Below are 15022 nucleotides of genomic sequence, written 5' to 3'. Positions count from 1 at the left end.
CTATAAAACCTGGATAATGACAACTGTCCTGTTTCCTTCGTTGGGTTTGCGTGAGACTCAAATACGTTAATGTACGTAAAGTCGATTTATAACTGTAAGTCACTATAGACATGCAATTTATTATACCTTTTGGAAAATGATGGTCCAAGCCTGGTTCTTGGGCCTTTGAAGCGGAAAAGAGACTCAACAGAATGCTGATAGTCCAGTTCTGTAGATTTCTTGATATATGGGTAGAAGCTACTAGACTGTGGACTTATCATATCACTGAGAGCTTTATTAGGCCTTGAGAAACCATGCATGTACTCTTCAAATAAAACAATCCTTCCCTCACTTCTCCAACAGCTTCTCTTTCAATGCCATCCAGGGTCAAACTTTTACTCTGAGATCCTTACCTTTATCAAGCTGGTATACATTAGACCTTTCCCAAATTTCATGAATAAAGGGAGACGATTGGCATATTGATTAACTACCTGAATCAAAGTAGAATTTTACTTACATGGTAATGATCTCTCTCTCTCATGATCTCTCTCGTTTTTCCTTCTTTAGCATCTTTCACAGAGCGCTGAGTCAGCAACCAACCATAAATGATGATCTGCCAAACTGTATAATTTCTGGCTTGGTGAAGGTGAAAACAAATGTGAAGGAATTCACAGACAGCGGCCATATTTGAGGATGGCTTCAGGGAGGATGACATCGCTGCTGTTATCTTTGCTACAGGCTATAGCTTTGCCTTTCCGTTTGTTTGTTTTTTGTTTTGGCTGCATTGGGTTTCTGTTGCTGCGCAAGGGCCTTCTCTAGTTGCGACGAGTGGGGGCTACTCTTTGTAGCTGTACGCGGGCTTCTCATTGCGGTGGCTCCTCTTGCTGTGGAGCATGGGCTCTAGGCGCGTGGGTTTCAGTACCTGCGGCTCTTGGGCTCTAGAGCGCAGGCTCAGTAGTTGTGGTACACGGGGTTAGTGTCTCTGTGGCATGCGGGATCTTCCCAGACCAGGGATTGAACCCATGTCCCCTGCACTGGCAGGCCGATTCTCAACTGCTGCGCCACCAGGGAAGTCCTGCCTTTCCTTTTCCTGAAGATTCTGTCAAAGTAGTCAAAAACAAGATACCCCTGTATAAAAAGGTCTTCCCTCCTAACCTGAAAAGCCAACTCTTGCAATCATAGGCTTGATCCAGCCCTTGGGTGCCGTTATGCCCGTTTCAGAGCTCCACGGACACTGGTCACTCAAGTATTTAAAGGTAAGTGACCATGCAAGATGACTACCTAATTTCTTAGTGGTTTGTTTAATTATGTTTATGTTCTTGCTTATAAATAGCTGAGACAGCATGTATAATTGTAACAGTGCCTGGCACAAAATTAGCGCTCAAAAATTAATTTTTGAGGGACTATAAAGATAACCACGGACATACAGCAGAATCTACTAGGATGTTTTCCCAAAATGGGTGTGCTTTGCCTTATGCTGTTTATTTAATAAGTCTTGGGTGGGGCAGACATAAGAGCCCCACACTTGAGAAAATGTTCCCCAGGTGATTCCAATGCGCACTCCAGTTTAAAATCCACGTGTCTAGTTTTGAGACAACTAATATATATTTGTGAAGCAAAAGAATTTAATCTTCTTTCATTATAGTTAGAGAAAGTCAAATATAGAAGTGCTGTGATTTGATTTAAGCCAAAAATTAAGACCTGGTTAAAGACTAGTCCAGAATGTAGAAAATTCAGCCATTTGAAATCTCACTTTCCTCTCTTTATATTCCCTCTTTCAGAAAGTTTTCGTTAGGAGAATGTGAGAAAAAATTTTGGGGTTTGAGATAGTAGGCTCAATATGAATCAAAAGAATGATGTGGCTTCCAAAATACTTAACTATATCTGGCATTATTAAAAAAACATAATGTCCTGGAATTTACAACTGTTCTTCCTTGAACTGGTCAGACCACACCCAAAGATATTTTAAAAGTGAAACTGGAGTACATTAAAAGGAGAGAGACAAGACTGGTTAAGGGATTTGAAAATGTGCCATTTGAAGTACAGCTAAAGGAGCTGGAGAGGTGTGGCTGGAGAGGATAAGATTTAGGGAAGATAGGGAAGTTCCCTTCAGGTATCTGAAGAGATGCCCCAAAGCAGAAGGTTTTATTTCCTTAGTATCTCTTCAAAGGGTTGAACTAGAAACAAGGAGTGAAACTTTGAGGGTTCGCACAATATCAGCTTAACATTAAAAATAAACTTTTGCCAGGCCAATAGGAAGTAGATTCAAGCCTCAGAATAGGGAGAAATCAGATGACTTTTAAGGTCCCTTCTAATAAAGAAGTTCTTTGATTCTATGATTGTTATAATAAAATTTGCTACCATTACTAATGTTTAATTAAAACCATTCAAAGTGCTTGTTGAAATTACAGCATCTTCTTCCCTAGTAAAGATCCTCATGGTAGCAGAGAAAAAATAAGCAATGGTGTTAGAGCTGATAGGTAAAAGACTTTACCAAATTTCCTCAAAGTTCTTTCATTTCTTAATTCCTTTTAATTCTATCCAGTAGATCATGTACTCCTTGAGCACTGGACCAGCAATCCAATGCAAGTAAACCATTAAGTTGGCTTAATTCCAGTCATATAAATTGGACCTTTTAATTGGGTCAATTAAATAAGAGGAAAAAGTTGCATTAAAATAGGCCACAGCATCTTAGTACACTTAGAACAACTGAGACTCTTTTCCAGGACCAAATAAACCATTGAGAGGATTAAGAAAAATGAGTATTTGGAAGATTCTGCATCATGGCCACAGGATTAGGGAATCTTAGGGGAAATACACAAAAAGCCCAGTTTCCTCTGCTAGCAAAGCTTATTGCTAATTCCTCCAGCTTTCTTCTAACACTTGGAAGGAAGGAATCATCAGAGAATCCGTATAACTTTATCAAACTTCCAATAGGAACCCTGAGTTTTTTGTTCTACCCATAGCCCTACTGACTGCCTACCAAATCCTTGCCTTTCTCATCTCTGAATTCTACCTTCACTGTGCCAATTTTAAGACCTTACTTAGAATCAGCTTGTTTCTCCCATTCTTTTACACCTGCCCAACTCAGCCTGTCCTCTTCCCTGGCCTGTCCTTTCCCTACCAAGCCCCATTTCCCTTCTTCCTGTGTTCTCTAGAATTACTATTGCCTTGTCAAGAAAATATTCCACCCTTTTATAGAACACTGAACCCACTTGCTTGCCTTGACAGAAATCTAGTTTTCTTTTGTCTTGCTTGTAGCCCTCTCAAGAGCCCTTGCAAGTGTTCCACTTTCATTTAGTAACTTTCTTCCCTTGCAAACCTTACAAACCGTATGAAATGATACCAATTCTCCGGATCACAAAGAAGCATTATGTCATAGCATGGCATTCAAGTTCCTCCACAAATTGGATACAGGCTGCTTTTCAGGCCCATCTTTTGCAGGTCTTTACCATCCATCCTACAATCTTCTAGATGCACTGAATGACTTACCCACTATACAGCAAACACAGCAGGTACTCTTATACCCTGTGCCTTTGCTTCTGGTGTTCTCTCTGCCTGGTATGCCTTCTCTTTACTTGTTATTTGTGTGGGAAAAGCCTGTTTATTTCCTCCCTCTCTTTGTAGTATATTGAAAGCTCTTTAAATAAAAGAATCATGTTTATTTGCCTTTGTCTTCCAAGACTAGACCAGTGCCTAGCACATGGGAGGTAGCTAATACATCTCTATTCAGTGACTACAAGTTTAGTTTTGAAGGTTTTCTAAACTCCACAGTAGAAAGTTCTTATCTGAGGATCTCATCTTATAGACTACCTTCTCAATTTCCAGTCATGGTAAAGGCTGGACTGGACTGAAAGAGCAGAATGGCAGCCACACCTCCTTCTCTTGTAACATTATCTTTACATTAAACGTGCAGAGACTAGTCAGGATTACATAAATAAAATCTGTCTTAGGCCTGAGAGCCGACTGAAAGACTTAGTTCCACAGTTATAATTCAGGCTCACTCCGTTTGAACCTTGTCTTGCAACCCTTAGGAAAACTCTGAACTTCAGTTCCACACTATTCTTCAACAACATTCTTCGGGTAACATTTACTGACCTCTTAGTATGTGCCAGACCCTCTGCTAGGTGCTGGAGATACAAATATGACCAAACAGAAAATTCCTATCTTTACGGAACTCAGAGTCAAGCAAGGAAGACAGACAAGTAAACAGACATTTAATGTGTTCATTCATCCAGCAGGTATTTACTATATCCTAAACAAGGGTCCAATAACAATATAGAGGAGCTGGCTATGGGAGCAGGAAAGAATAAGTACCCAATTCTCCCTACAAGTGCAAATACACTCTAAAGGAAAGTTAGAGTTTACTAAAAGGACAAGGACATTTTGACCATAACAGACAAGAGAACAATTTGTGATATTTATGCAAAGTTAGAGAAAAATGACTGAATAAACCAAGTACTAACTACAAGGAGTTCAGAATTCTGGAAAACAAAGTATTACAGGAATTAAAGAAAATGAAGCTGGAGATATTTATAGAGGCAAAGCCAAGAAAAATCCTTAGGTGCCATGCAAGAAGTTTACATTCAGTGTAGGCAATAGAGAACATTTGAAGGTTTTCAAGTGGGAGAGGGGGAGTCAAATCAGATCTGTAATTCAGAAGATGTGTTACAGGGGAGTGAAATGGGAAATAGGTCAGTTTCGAGCCTGTGATAAAAGTCCAAGTAAGACATGATGAGGGCTTTAAACCAAGGTAAATGAATATGGGGAGACAAATTTGAATGAAATTTCACTGGTGAATTTGAAAGGATCTGGATGGAATGTAGGTTGGAGATGAAAGCGAGAAAAGAATCTGCTCAGGTGCTATGGCCATTGATTTAAACTGGTAATGTAAGAGAAGGAGCTGGGCTTCCCTGGTGGCGCAGTGGTTGAGAGTCCGCCTGCCGACGCAGGGGACGCGGGTTCGTGCCCCGGTCCAGGCAGATCCCACATGCCGCGGAGCGGCTGGGCCCGTGAGCCAGGGCCGCAGCGCCTGCGCGTCCGAAGCCTGTGCTCCGCAACGGGAGAGGCCACAGCAGTGAGAGCTCCCCGTACCGCAAAAAAAAAAAAAAGAGAAGGAGCAAGATAGGAAGGAGGATACTCCTAGTTTCAGGGCAGGAATAAAGATCTAGACATAGAGAATGGACTTGAGTACACCCGGTGGGAGGGGGAAGCTGGGGCGAAGTGAGAGTAACATTGACATATATACACTACCGAATGTAAAACAGATAGCTAGTGGGAAGCAGCAGCATATCACAGGGAGACCAGCTCCGTGCTTTGTGACCACCTAGAGGGATGGGATAGGGAGGATGGGAGGGAGGCTCAAGACGGAGCGGATATGGGGACATACTTATGCATATGGCTGATTCACTTTTGTGTACAACAGAAACTAACACGGTATTGTGAAGCAATTATACTCCAATAAAGATCTAATAAAAATAAATAAATAAATGAAAGTATCTTCTAAAAAAAAAAAAAGACATGTTCTCTGAACGAGGAAACAGTTCAACAAACAGTACCAATGAATTAATAAAGAATTGCACCACTGGATAACGTACACATTTTTATACATTCCTATCTCTCTACCTATCTAATTTATAGTGATTTTTTGTTTGTTTGGTTGGGGTTTTTTTTGATGAATTGGCTGCCTCTCACAGGCAGGAAATGGACCTCTTCCTCCATAATGTTTTTAGTTAAGAGAAGTAAAAGTTATGGTTGTACTATGAGAAATAATTTGCAAATCAACTCTCAAAATGCGTTTCATGAGCCTCTTAAGACCTGTGATTAACCTTGAATGAAGCATTTCAGTGATTCCTCATTGAGTTATGAACATACATAGTAATTCCCAAGGCTAAAATGAAAAGAACACATGGCAAAGCACAGAAGGCTATTTCTTGAGTGTTGAATTTCTGAGTCTCATGTTTTAAGAGGGACACACCAGGATAGTTACTAGAGTGTGCCCAGAGAAGTGTAACCACGTGGCAGAGAATGTGAAACCTGTTATATGGGGGACTAGTACAATTAAGGCTTTAAGGCTAATAATGAGAAGACTTAAAGAAGTTATGACAGTTGTTCTCAAATGGTTCAAACGCTGTCATTTGTTAATACTAGACTCCTTGGCCCCAGAAGGCAGAGCTAAGTCCACTGGAGCCAGTTGCATGGAGCCAGGTTCTGGGGTCAATGAAAAGAATAATGTTCCAGCAAGTAGAGCAGCCAAACAATTAAATCATCTCCTCAGGTGATGAGATCCCCATCACCAGAGATATTTAAGGAGGAATGAGATAACCACTTGAGAGTACTTGTAGAGAGGATTGTATTAGGTAAGATATATTCCCATTCTAAAATTACACGTTCCAGAATTTTGTGGAATAACACTTTAGAGTTGGGTGTGGCTAAAGTTTTCTACATGGCATAGTGCCTGTAAATACGGGCATAAAGCTAATCATTTAAATTGAGAGTTGTCTATGTCAACTTAAATACTATTCTACCTTTGTCTAGCCATGTCCTTGCTGTTAAATTCCTGCTACTGGAACTGTTCATTGGTGCTTAACTTTATCTGTTAAGATTGGGTATTATGAGTTGCCTTGACCTTACCCCTCACTCTCAGTAAATTAAAAAATTTAGAAGGTAAGGCTTATCTTCCATGGAACTGTAGGCCTACAACAGGACTGAGAGTTTACTTTTACTTCCTTCTCCCTGTGGTATAAAGCCTCTTTGTTAATAAGAGTACAAGTACAGGTGTGTTTCCCATATTCTCCCCGCCCTTTTACTTTGTACCTCATTTTCCATATACTTTTAAGGCCATTTATCATTTCCTCATGTCCAGATTTCATTTCCCAATTGAAAGACTATGTTAGGGAGGAGGCAGGTATTGGTTGGAAAGCAGATTCGGAGAAATATCTTCCAAAGACAAAGTAGAAAAGAGTAAGCTACTGAGGTTAATATTATTATATTCTGGTGGTGGTAGGGTAAGGTGATCAAGCGAAGGTGTAACCTCCTTGGTACAGACAACGAGCCTGTATCCCTTTGAATTTTCCATAGCATGGTAATTGTTAATAGGGTTAGTGTTCATACTGAGGGAATTCTACACTTAAAATTTTGATTTTTCTCTTTAGGGATAAAGACATTGCCCTCACAAAATGAAATGATAAAAGAAATAGCTAAGGCTCGAGAGGATATGGCCAAAAGGTAAGAGTTCTCCCAGGAAGATAGGTGGTTATTTTTTCCCACTTCTTTCTTAATAAGAGCAATGTTGTACTGTATTTATTGTCCTCGTGTCTGTTTAAGGATTTAGAGTATATGTTGAAGGAAAAGGAAATAATAGTTTGTGACAATAGAATAGAGAAATACCACCAAGTGGTTTGAATATGGATGGGAAAGGAGAGAAAAGCTTAAGAAAATTCTATGTTTAGGGCCTAAAAGAAAAGTCAAGTAGGAAAAAGCACATGGAGAGAAAACCAGGCATATTATTTTGGCAAGGATTACTTGAAGGGCTATTAGAGCTGCCAGAGAAAGGAAAGGCAGTGATGAATTAATGAGAGGTAGATATGGTTAAATTACAAATCTGTAGGTAGATTTACAAATCTGCAGAGGCCACTTTGCTGGCTGTCATGTGACAGCATACCCCGGTCACATTGGCTCTTGGTATGAGTAATCTATAGAATCTGGGAAGGTGGTACCATCAGCCAGTATTTTAGTGCTTGGGTGGACACATTTAGCAATCTGAATTTCAGAACTTGTGCTTATTCACTTGGTGATCTTTATTTGAACAAAGTTGATGTTGACGAAGTTCCTAAATTTTTGTGGAAAAGTCAGAGGCACAATCATCCCACGCCCAAAGACGTGGTTTTCTTCAATTGATTATACCAGCATAACTCTCCCTTCTGCAAGGAGGAGAAAGCACTTTTTTATTTAACCCTGATACCCTTTCTAGGTGCTCTCCTATTTTCCTCCTTCCTTTCACTGCCAAACGTCTACAATATATAATCTACATTATATATATTGACTTGTAATCCTTTCCTCTTTGTTCTCAGCTTATCTATTTCTTCCACATCCTTCAAGGACTTATCATAGCTCGATTTTAACTACCCTCTTCTACATTTTTATTTAGCAGTCAAAACCACATGATTTACCAAAAGGCTTACATTTCTCTCTGTTTCATATGCATCTATCTTATCTAGTCCAGTGGATTATAAGGCCCTTAAGGATAGAGACAGTGTCTTTCTTCTCTATTTTCTGCAGCTCCTAGCCCAATATTGAGCCAAAAGCAGATACTCAGAAAGCATTGATTGATTGACTGAATTCTTAATAGGCCAGGGTTTCCCTCTTCTCTGCTTCAGGTATGTGGACAGTGAACCACATAACATTCAGGGAGACTAATTCAAAGATGTCAGTTACGTAATAAATTAGGATTGATGATAACTAAATATAGGGGGTATTCTGCTTATAACAGTTCTTCTTATGTCAGACATTGTAGTTATGAAAAACAAAGCAAATAAAATGAAAACCAGGGACTCCAGTTGACGTCCAAGTGCTGCTGTTGATTCTGTTTTCTCACTCATAGAACTTTTGCTCTGTTCTTGTCTTTCCAAGAAGTAAACTAAGTGTTAGTTGTTGGGCACACTGAATTTCATGAAGAGAGCTACTAGATGTACCGGCCAAGTGTGTTCATAAATAAGCTACGGTGTAATACAGTTTGGGATTGCTGCCTATTGCTTAACCAAAGAATAAATTTGAACATCTGAAAGAACATTAGAAATTTTTATCTTTCCCAAGGTACAATAAATACGAGAACCAGAAATGTGAGAATGACAACTTCCTCTTAATCATATAACTATTTGTACAATTCCCTGCTATTTTGCCTAATTACACCTGTGGAAATGCTTTTTGAGTATTAGAAGGTCTTTTTTCTTCCATAATCCTTGTGATACTGGGGATTTATCCTCTATTAAAATGGACCTAGTATCTTTTAATCTGCAGACTATTCTGGTTCAAAAGTAAATTGAAAGCTGCTTCTTTTTCATTTCCTTCTTTTAACATATAAATTTGCCTCTTTCAGCATGGAAGTTTTTTGAATTAACAGTCTTTTGATAATATAATTCCTAGTTATCACTAATAAGTACCCCAGTTTCCTCTTTAAATAAAAGGCATGTAATTCTAAGTTCACTGATGCTCTCATTTTACTTATAATATGAAAGGTTACCAAAAAAAAAATCATTGGTTAAATTCTAAACCAAGGTAATAGTAGGATGTGAATAGGAAAGTGAACTCTAAACAACTCAAGATACAAAGCCCTAGTTACGGATGAATGTGTATTAATATTCACCAATTTACAACATCTTGCTTCTGTAATTATATTGAGAGGTTATATCATTTTCCCAATTATATTATAGAAGAAAAAAAAAATGCTTTCTTGTAGTGCCAGATAGTAAGGAAGTGCTCAAAAAGCAAACTGATGAGGGTATGTCACAGGGACACAGGAACCAACTGAAAGTGGTTCCAAAGGCCAAAGCTGGAACAATTTGAACAACAATATAAATAACCTAGTATTGGACTATAATATAAAGTATAAAAAATACCCATGAGTCCATACTGATATAAATAAGTGATAGAATAATAAGAGGGGTAGAATAGAGAAAACTCCCATACGGAAGAATTTCAAACAACTTACATAAATACTCTGCCCTTCAGGAGTTGGAGCATAACTCTCCATTCCTTAAGTGTAGGCTGCATAGAGGGACTTCTTTCCAAGGAGAATGTGTGAAATCTCGGCTTCTGTACCCCGGTGCTGAATAGAAATATGGAGAGAGAATTTCGGAGGAAAGAGAAACAGTAGCTTTATTTCTTTGCCAGGCAGAGAGAACACAGCAGGCTAGCGCCTCAAAAACTGTGCCCCACCCACCCCAACCCCACCTCCGGAGAGGACGGTGAGAAGTTTTATAGTAATTGTTCAAAAAGGGTGTGATCAGCTTGGGGACATTCTTCTGATGGGTTGGTGGTGAGATAAGTAGGAGTCAGCATCATCAACCTTCAGGTTCCAACTGGTGTGGGGCCTATGTGCTTGTGGGCAGTAGTTAATCCTTAACTTCTTCCACGTGGAGGGGGTTTCAAGTATCTGCAAAACAGCTCAATTATATCTTTGTGTGTATCTGTTGGATGGAAAACAGGACCTTGCCCCAAGGCTTCACTATTGTTTCTCTTGACTGTCTCTCCCTGGTCTCACATACCCTCCCTTCCCTAATTAGCAACTGCTTGAATCTGCCCTTGGAAGGTCATGGAGCCTGAATGAAGGCTATTTCCTGTAATCAAAGAAATGGGGGACACAGAAAGGCTTTGTGCCCAGGAGCCCCACAGGGCCCTGCTCAGTATCAAACCCAGCAGGCAACAGCAGCCACCAAGCAACAGTGATATATTTACACTGCACTTGGCTCAGATTACCTGAGAAAATAGAGTAGTCATAAAATAGAACAGAGAAAAATCATAGGATTTAAGCTTTTCCAGGATGTCACTTAAGTCAATGAGTGTGAACTCACTTGAAGAAATCTCTCAATAAGGGGTTGATTGTTGGCAAAAATAAATGGTAGGGGGCTTCCCTGGTGGCGCAGTGGTTGGGAGTCTGCCTGCCGATGCAGGGGGCACGGGTTCGTGCCCCGGTCCGGGAGGATACCGCGTGCCGCGGAGCGGCTGGGCCCGTGGGCCATGACCACTAGGTCTGCGCGTCTGGAGCCTGTGCTCCGCAGCGGCAGAGGCCACAGCAGTGAGAGGCCCGCGTACCGCAATAAAATAAATAAATGGTAGGTACAGAAGCTATTCCATGTGGCAAGAGTATGAAGAAAAAGAGTATTCTCATAAATGATTGGAAATATGAATTGGTAAAGCATCTTTTCAAGGAAATAGGGAAGGCATTAGCAAAATTAGATATGTATGTACAAGTATATTTCTAAACTGACCAATTGCCTTTACAGGAATAGCTATTAGAGAAATACACAAGCAGTGATGGAAAATAGTTGGCCCTCAGTATCCATGGGTGGGTCATCCAAAAATTCAACAAACCATGGATTAAAATATTCAGAAAAAATTTTCCAGAAAGTTCCAAAAGCAAAACTTACATTTGTTGGGCGTATTTGCTTTACCAAGTCCAAGCTCGCTCTGCTCGCCTCATGACAGGCCAATAAATCAGAGACAAGGTGTTGAGGCAAAGAATATGACTTTATTTGGAAAGCCCGCCAAATGAGAAAATGGCAGACTAGTGTCTCGAAATAACTATCTTATCGGGGTCTGGATGCCCATTTCTTTTAGAGAATCAGAGAGGGAGCAGCTGTGAGGAAGTAAAAAGACCATCAGTCTTGCAAAACATCTGGAATGGCCAGCCTCAGGGAGGGGATGTGTTAATTTCTTCTTTCTTGCAGCCATTCACAGCTGGGTAGAGTTCCCTGAGTCAGGCCATTATGTATGATTATAATAACAAAAGCAACGAAAAGCAAAGGCTAAAGTCAAAGAAACAGATCCAACATGGAGTCAAAATTGGCTCTTCCCTGTTACATTTGCCTAGAATTTACATAGTATTAGGTGTTTAACTTAAGTAATTTAGAGATGATTTAAAGTATACAGGAAGATGTGCATAGGTTACATGCAAACACTACACCACTTTATATAACGAACTTGAGCATCTGCAGTATGAACGGGGGTCCTGGAACCAATCCCCGGAGTATACCAAGATATTACTGGATTAGATATAGACACGTAGATGTCTCCTGCAGTATTATGTGTATAAATAAACACTGGAGTCAATTTCATGTCCATCAACTGGAGAACATTTATTTATAATAATCCATTCATACCCTGAAAGGGTCTGCAGTTATTTAAAAGAATAAGGCAGATGATAAAAATGCTGAGAGTGATGGACTGATAAAAGCTAACATGTATTGAGTATTTACTATGTGCTAGGCACTGGGCTTAATGCTTTACCTGCACTTCTCATTTAAAACCTAGGACAACCCACGTAGGAAGAACTCCTATTTGTCCCATTTTTAAGTGAGAAATTGAGCTACAGAAAATTCCAGAAACTTTGTGAAAGTCACTCTGATACCCAGTCAGGTTTGCACCTACAGCTTAAAAGACCAGAGTGCTCTCTTTTCTTGTTCTCTGTTATAGGGATTTCACAGCCTGACTGATTTGTTCTCATGTTGGAAATAAACAATGTCAGATACAGAATATCAACTTCAGACAGGCTACCTCAGAATTTTGTCCAGTCACAGAGAAAAACAAGGTCACTGTGCAACCTACAAAATTTTAAACATCTTCCTCTTTTCATAAGGAAATGACTGTTACTTTCTTATTCCAATCATAGAATTGCCCATGCTAACAGTATTCAATAAGGAGCAAACCCTGCTTCCTCCCATCTTCCCACAAATCACTCAACTAAAGCCCAAATCCTATAATAGGATTACACCTGACCACACCTTGAAACCACATCCCCTTAACAAGTTCCTCTGGGGAGTTTATTTTTAACCTATCAAAAATATTATTCCTTTTCTTGTCTGACACCTTTGTTCCTCTCAAGACTGAGGAGTATCAAAGAAAATGGGGCACTGAAATTGAGCAGGACCCTGTGGGTCTCTCCCATGTACAAAAGCCTTTCCATGTCCCCCATTTCTTGTTTGTAGGAAAAAAAGTTTCAGCCTCCTCACGGAGTTCCCAAGCGCAGATTCAAATAGTTACTAATGAGAGGACTGAGGAAATGCAGAAACAAACGAAAGGCTGTCAAGAAACAATAATGCAGCCACGGCGCAGGGTGCAGTTTCCTCCTCAAGGAATATACATAACTATCTGATACAGGTCTCTTGAGGTCTTCTACAGGAACTAGGGACCCACCCGGGTCGGGAGGATGGTAAATTCACAGTGGGTGCAAGAACCTGGACCCCAGATTGGCTGGAACCAGAGGCTGATTGAGATTCCTAGAACACCACCCTGTCACCTCACCACCAACCAGTCAGAGGAATGTCACACACCCTGCAGCCACCCCCGCACCCCAAATTTTGCCTATAAAAACTCTTCCCTGAAACTGATCTCTGAGAGGCAGCAGTGAGTGGGGGGCGTGAAGCAAGATCTTAATTCCCTGCCCAGGAATTGCACCTGGGTAGCCTGGATGAAAACTAGGAATCTTAGCCACCACGCCCCCTGGCTCTTGCCCCCAGTGAAAAATGAATTTCTCATGGAGGTAAAACTGTAGGAACAGGTACAAAGTTTATTATTAGAGACATAGCACAACAAGAAGTGGGAGAGCACACAGAGAAACTGTTTAGTGAAGATAGAAGCAAGGCAGAAATGCCCACCCAGAGAGGAAGGGTGTGGGCGTGGGCGTCCTCCCTAATGAGGAGGAGCGCAGTAAAGAGGCCGTTAAGTCATTTATATACTGCAGTTCTTCCAAGTCTTTGTTTACCTTTGGCCAATTATCTGGTTTCTTTTTCCACACCTGACCTGCCCTAGGACGCTCCGCAACACACGTGAGCAACTTTTTTTCCAAGATGGATTACAGCCCAGAGGCCTTAGCATTACATGGCTTTAGCATCACATATTATGGGGTGGTGCCCCCTCCTTTTTGACCCCCCAAGGTGCAATGTTTCCCTTGCCCCGAGGATGGGAAATGGATGACCACTTGATCTTTTAACAGGGTTTAGTCCCAACTCTGTCCCTGCCATAAAAATATCCAGTGTCTGGTTATTTACCCTATTTCTGTTGCTGGGATTTTTTGTTTTGTTTTTTTTTGTGGTACGCGGGCCTCTCACTGTTGTGGCCTCTCCCGCTGCGGAGCACAGGCTCCGGACGCGCAGGCTCAGCGGCCATGGCTCACGGGCCCAGCCGCTCTGTGGCATAGTGGTTATCTTCCCGGACCGGGGCACGAACCCGTGTCCCCTGCATCGGCAGGCGGACTCTCAACCACTGCGCCACCAGGGAAGCCCTGTTGCTGGCTTTTAAATTCAGTTACAGATCTCGAAATATAGACAGGAGTCAGGTCATAAATATGTAGTCCTGGAGCCCGTTTGTCTCTTGCTTCAGTAAATGTAAACAGGGGACTGGTGATGAATGTCGGGCCTGGAGCCCATCTTCTTCTCACCCCAGGAAGTGTGAACAGGAGGGCACTTTTAAACGTGTAGCCTGGAGCCCATCTATCTCCTGCCTCACAACCTATCAGGGAGTTTGGGTCTTTTGAGCAGGAGTCCCCTTTCTCCGTGCGTGGCCCTGCAATATACCTTCCTCCAGCATTTCCTTTTGTTTGGCCTCACCGCGCCTTCAGCAGAGGCCATGAGCCGCCCTGGGCGCTTGCAGTGCGACGTGTGCGGCCGGATCCCCCGGCAAAGCCCCCAGCACCCAGCGACTCTACCCTTGGACCTGGGGTCCCAGGGAGGGGTCATCCCACGAAGTCCCAGGGGCTGTTCTGAGGGTCTTCAGAGCTCCCAGGGCAGCAGGAATAGGACACTTGGAAAGAAGAGGAAAGGAACCTTTTTTTTTTCCTCGCGGGAATTTTACCTCAGGGCAGAAAACTCTAGAAATGCCGGCAGAGCAGGTGGATTTGGGGGAGCCCTAAAAGCCCTTCCCTGTAGCTCACCCCGAATGGAGTTCATCTCATTCCACGACAAACTAACCTCAAGAGACGGCCGAGGGCAGGCGAGTCAGGCGCCTCCTGGCGTCGCGGAGGAAGCGGGCTCGGGGCGGAGTGACGAGAGCGCCCGGCGGGAGGCCGCTCCTGGGCTCTCGGGGCTGTGCGCAACCAGGTTCAGTGGCGGGAGCAGCAGAGTGCCTGGCAGAGGGTTCCATGGTGTAATGGTGAGCACTCTGGACTCTGAATCCAGCGATCCGAGTTCAAATCTCGGTGGGACCTTTCTCTTTAGGCAGCGCCCAGCCGTCTTTTACTCGGTCTCCTCCCGAAAGCGAACTCGCGCCTCAGAGGCGCGCTGCGTGGACGCGCTTTCCCGCCCCCGCGTCCTCCTCAGTCCTGCTCTCG

General features: G+C 42.1%; 1 protein-coding gene and 1 non-coding gene across 2 annotated transcripts in view; both read left to right on the top strand.

Annotated features, from left to right (window-relative positions):
• The window catches only part of LOC101270999 (flavin-containing monooxygenase 5), a 109768-nt gene extending 102229 nt beyond the window's left edge, over positions 1-7539 (top strand). Inside the window, exon 8 of the mRNA XM_049702256.1 lies at positions 7134-7539. Within this exon, the coding sequence (XP_049558213.1) occupies positions 7134-7210 (77 nt within the window). The 3' untranslated portion in view covers positions 7211-7539. The remainder of the gene's footprint in view (positions 1-7133) is intronic.
• Positions 7540-14827: 7288 nt separating this feature from the next.
• Positions 14828-14899, top strand: TRNAQ-CUG (transfer RNA glutamine (anticodon CUG)). The gene has a single exon. It is a non-coding gene; the product is annotated as a tRNA-Gln (tRNA).
• The last annotated feature ends 123 nt before the right edge of the window (positions 14900-15022 follow it).

Source organism: Orcinus orca, chromosome 1, assembly GCF_937001465.1.
Source record: "Orcinus orca chromosome 1, mOrcOrc1.1, whole genome shotgun sequence".
NCBI classification, from domain to species: Eukaryota; Metazoa; Chordata; class Mammalia; order Artiodactyla; family Delphinidae; genus Orcinus; species Orcinus orca.
The sequence above is the reverse complement of the archived record's forward strand: the minus strand, read 5'-3'. Positions and strand labels throughout refer to the sequence as shown.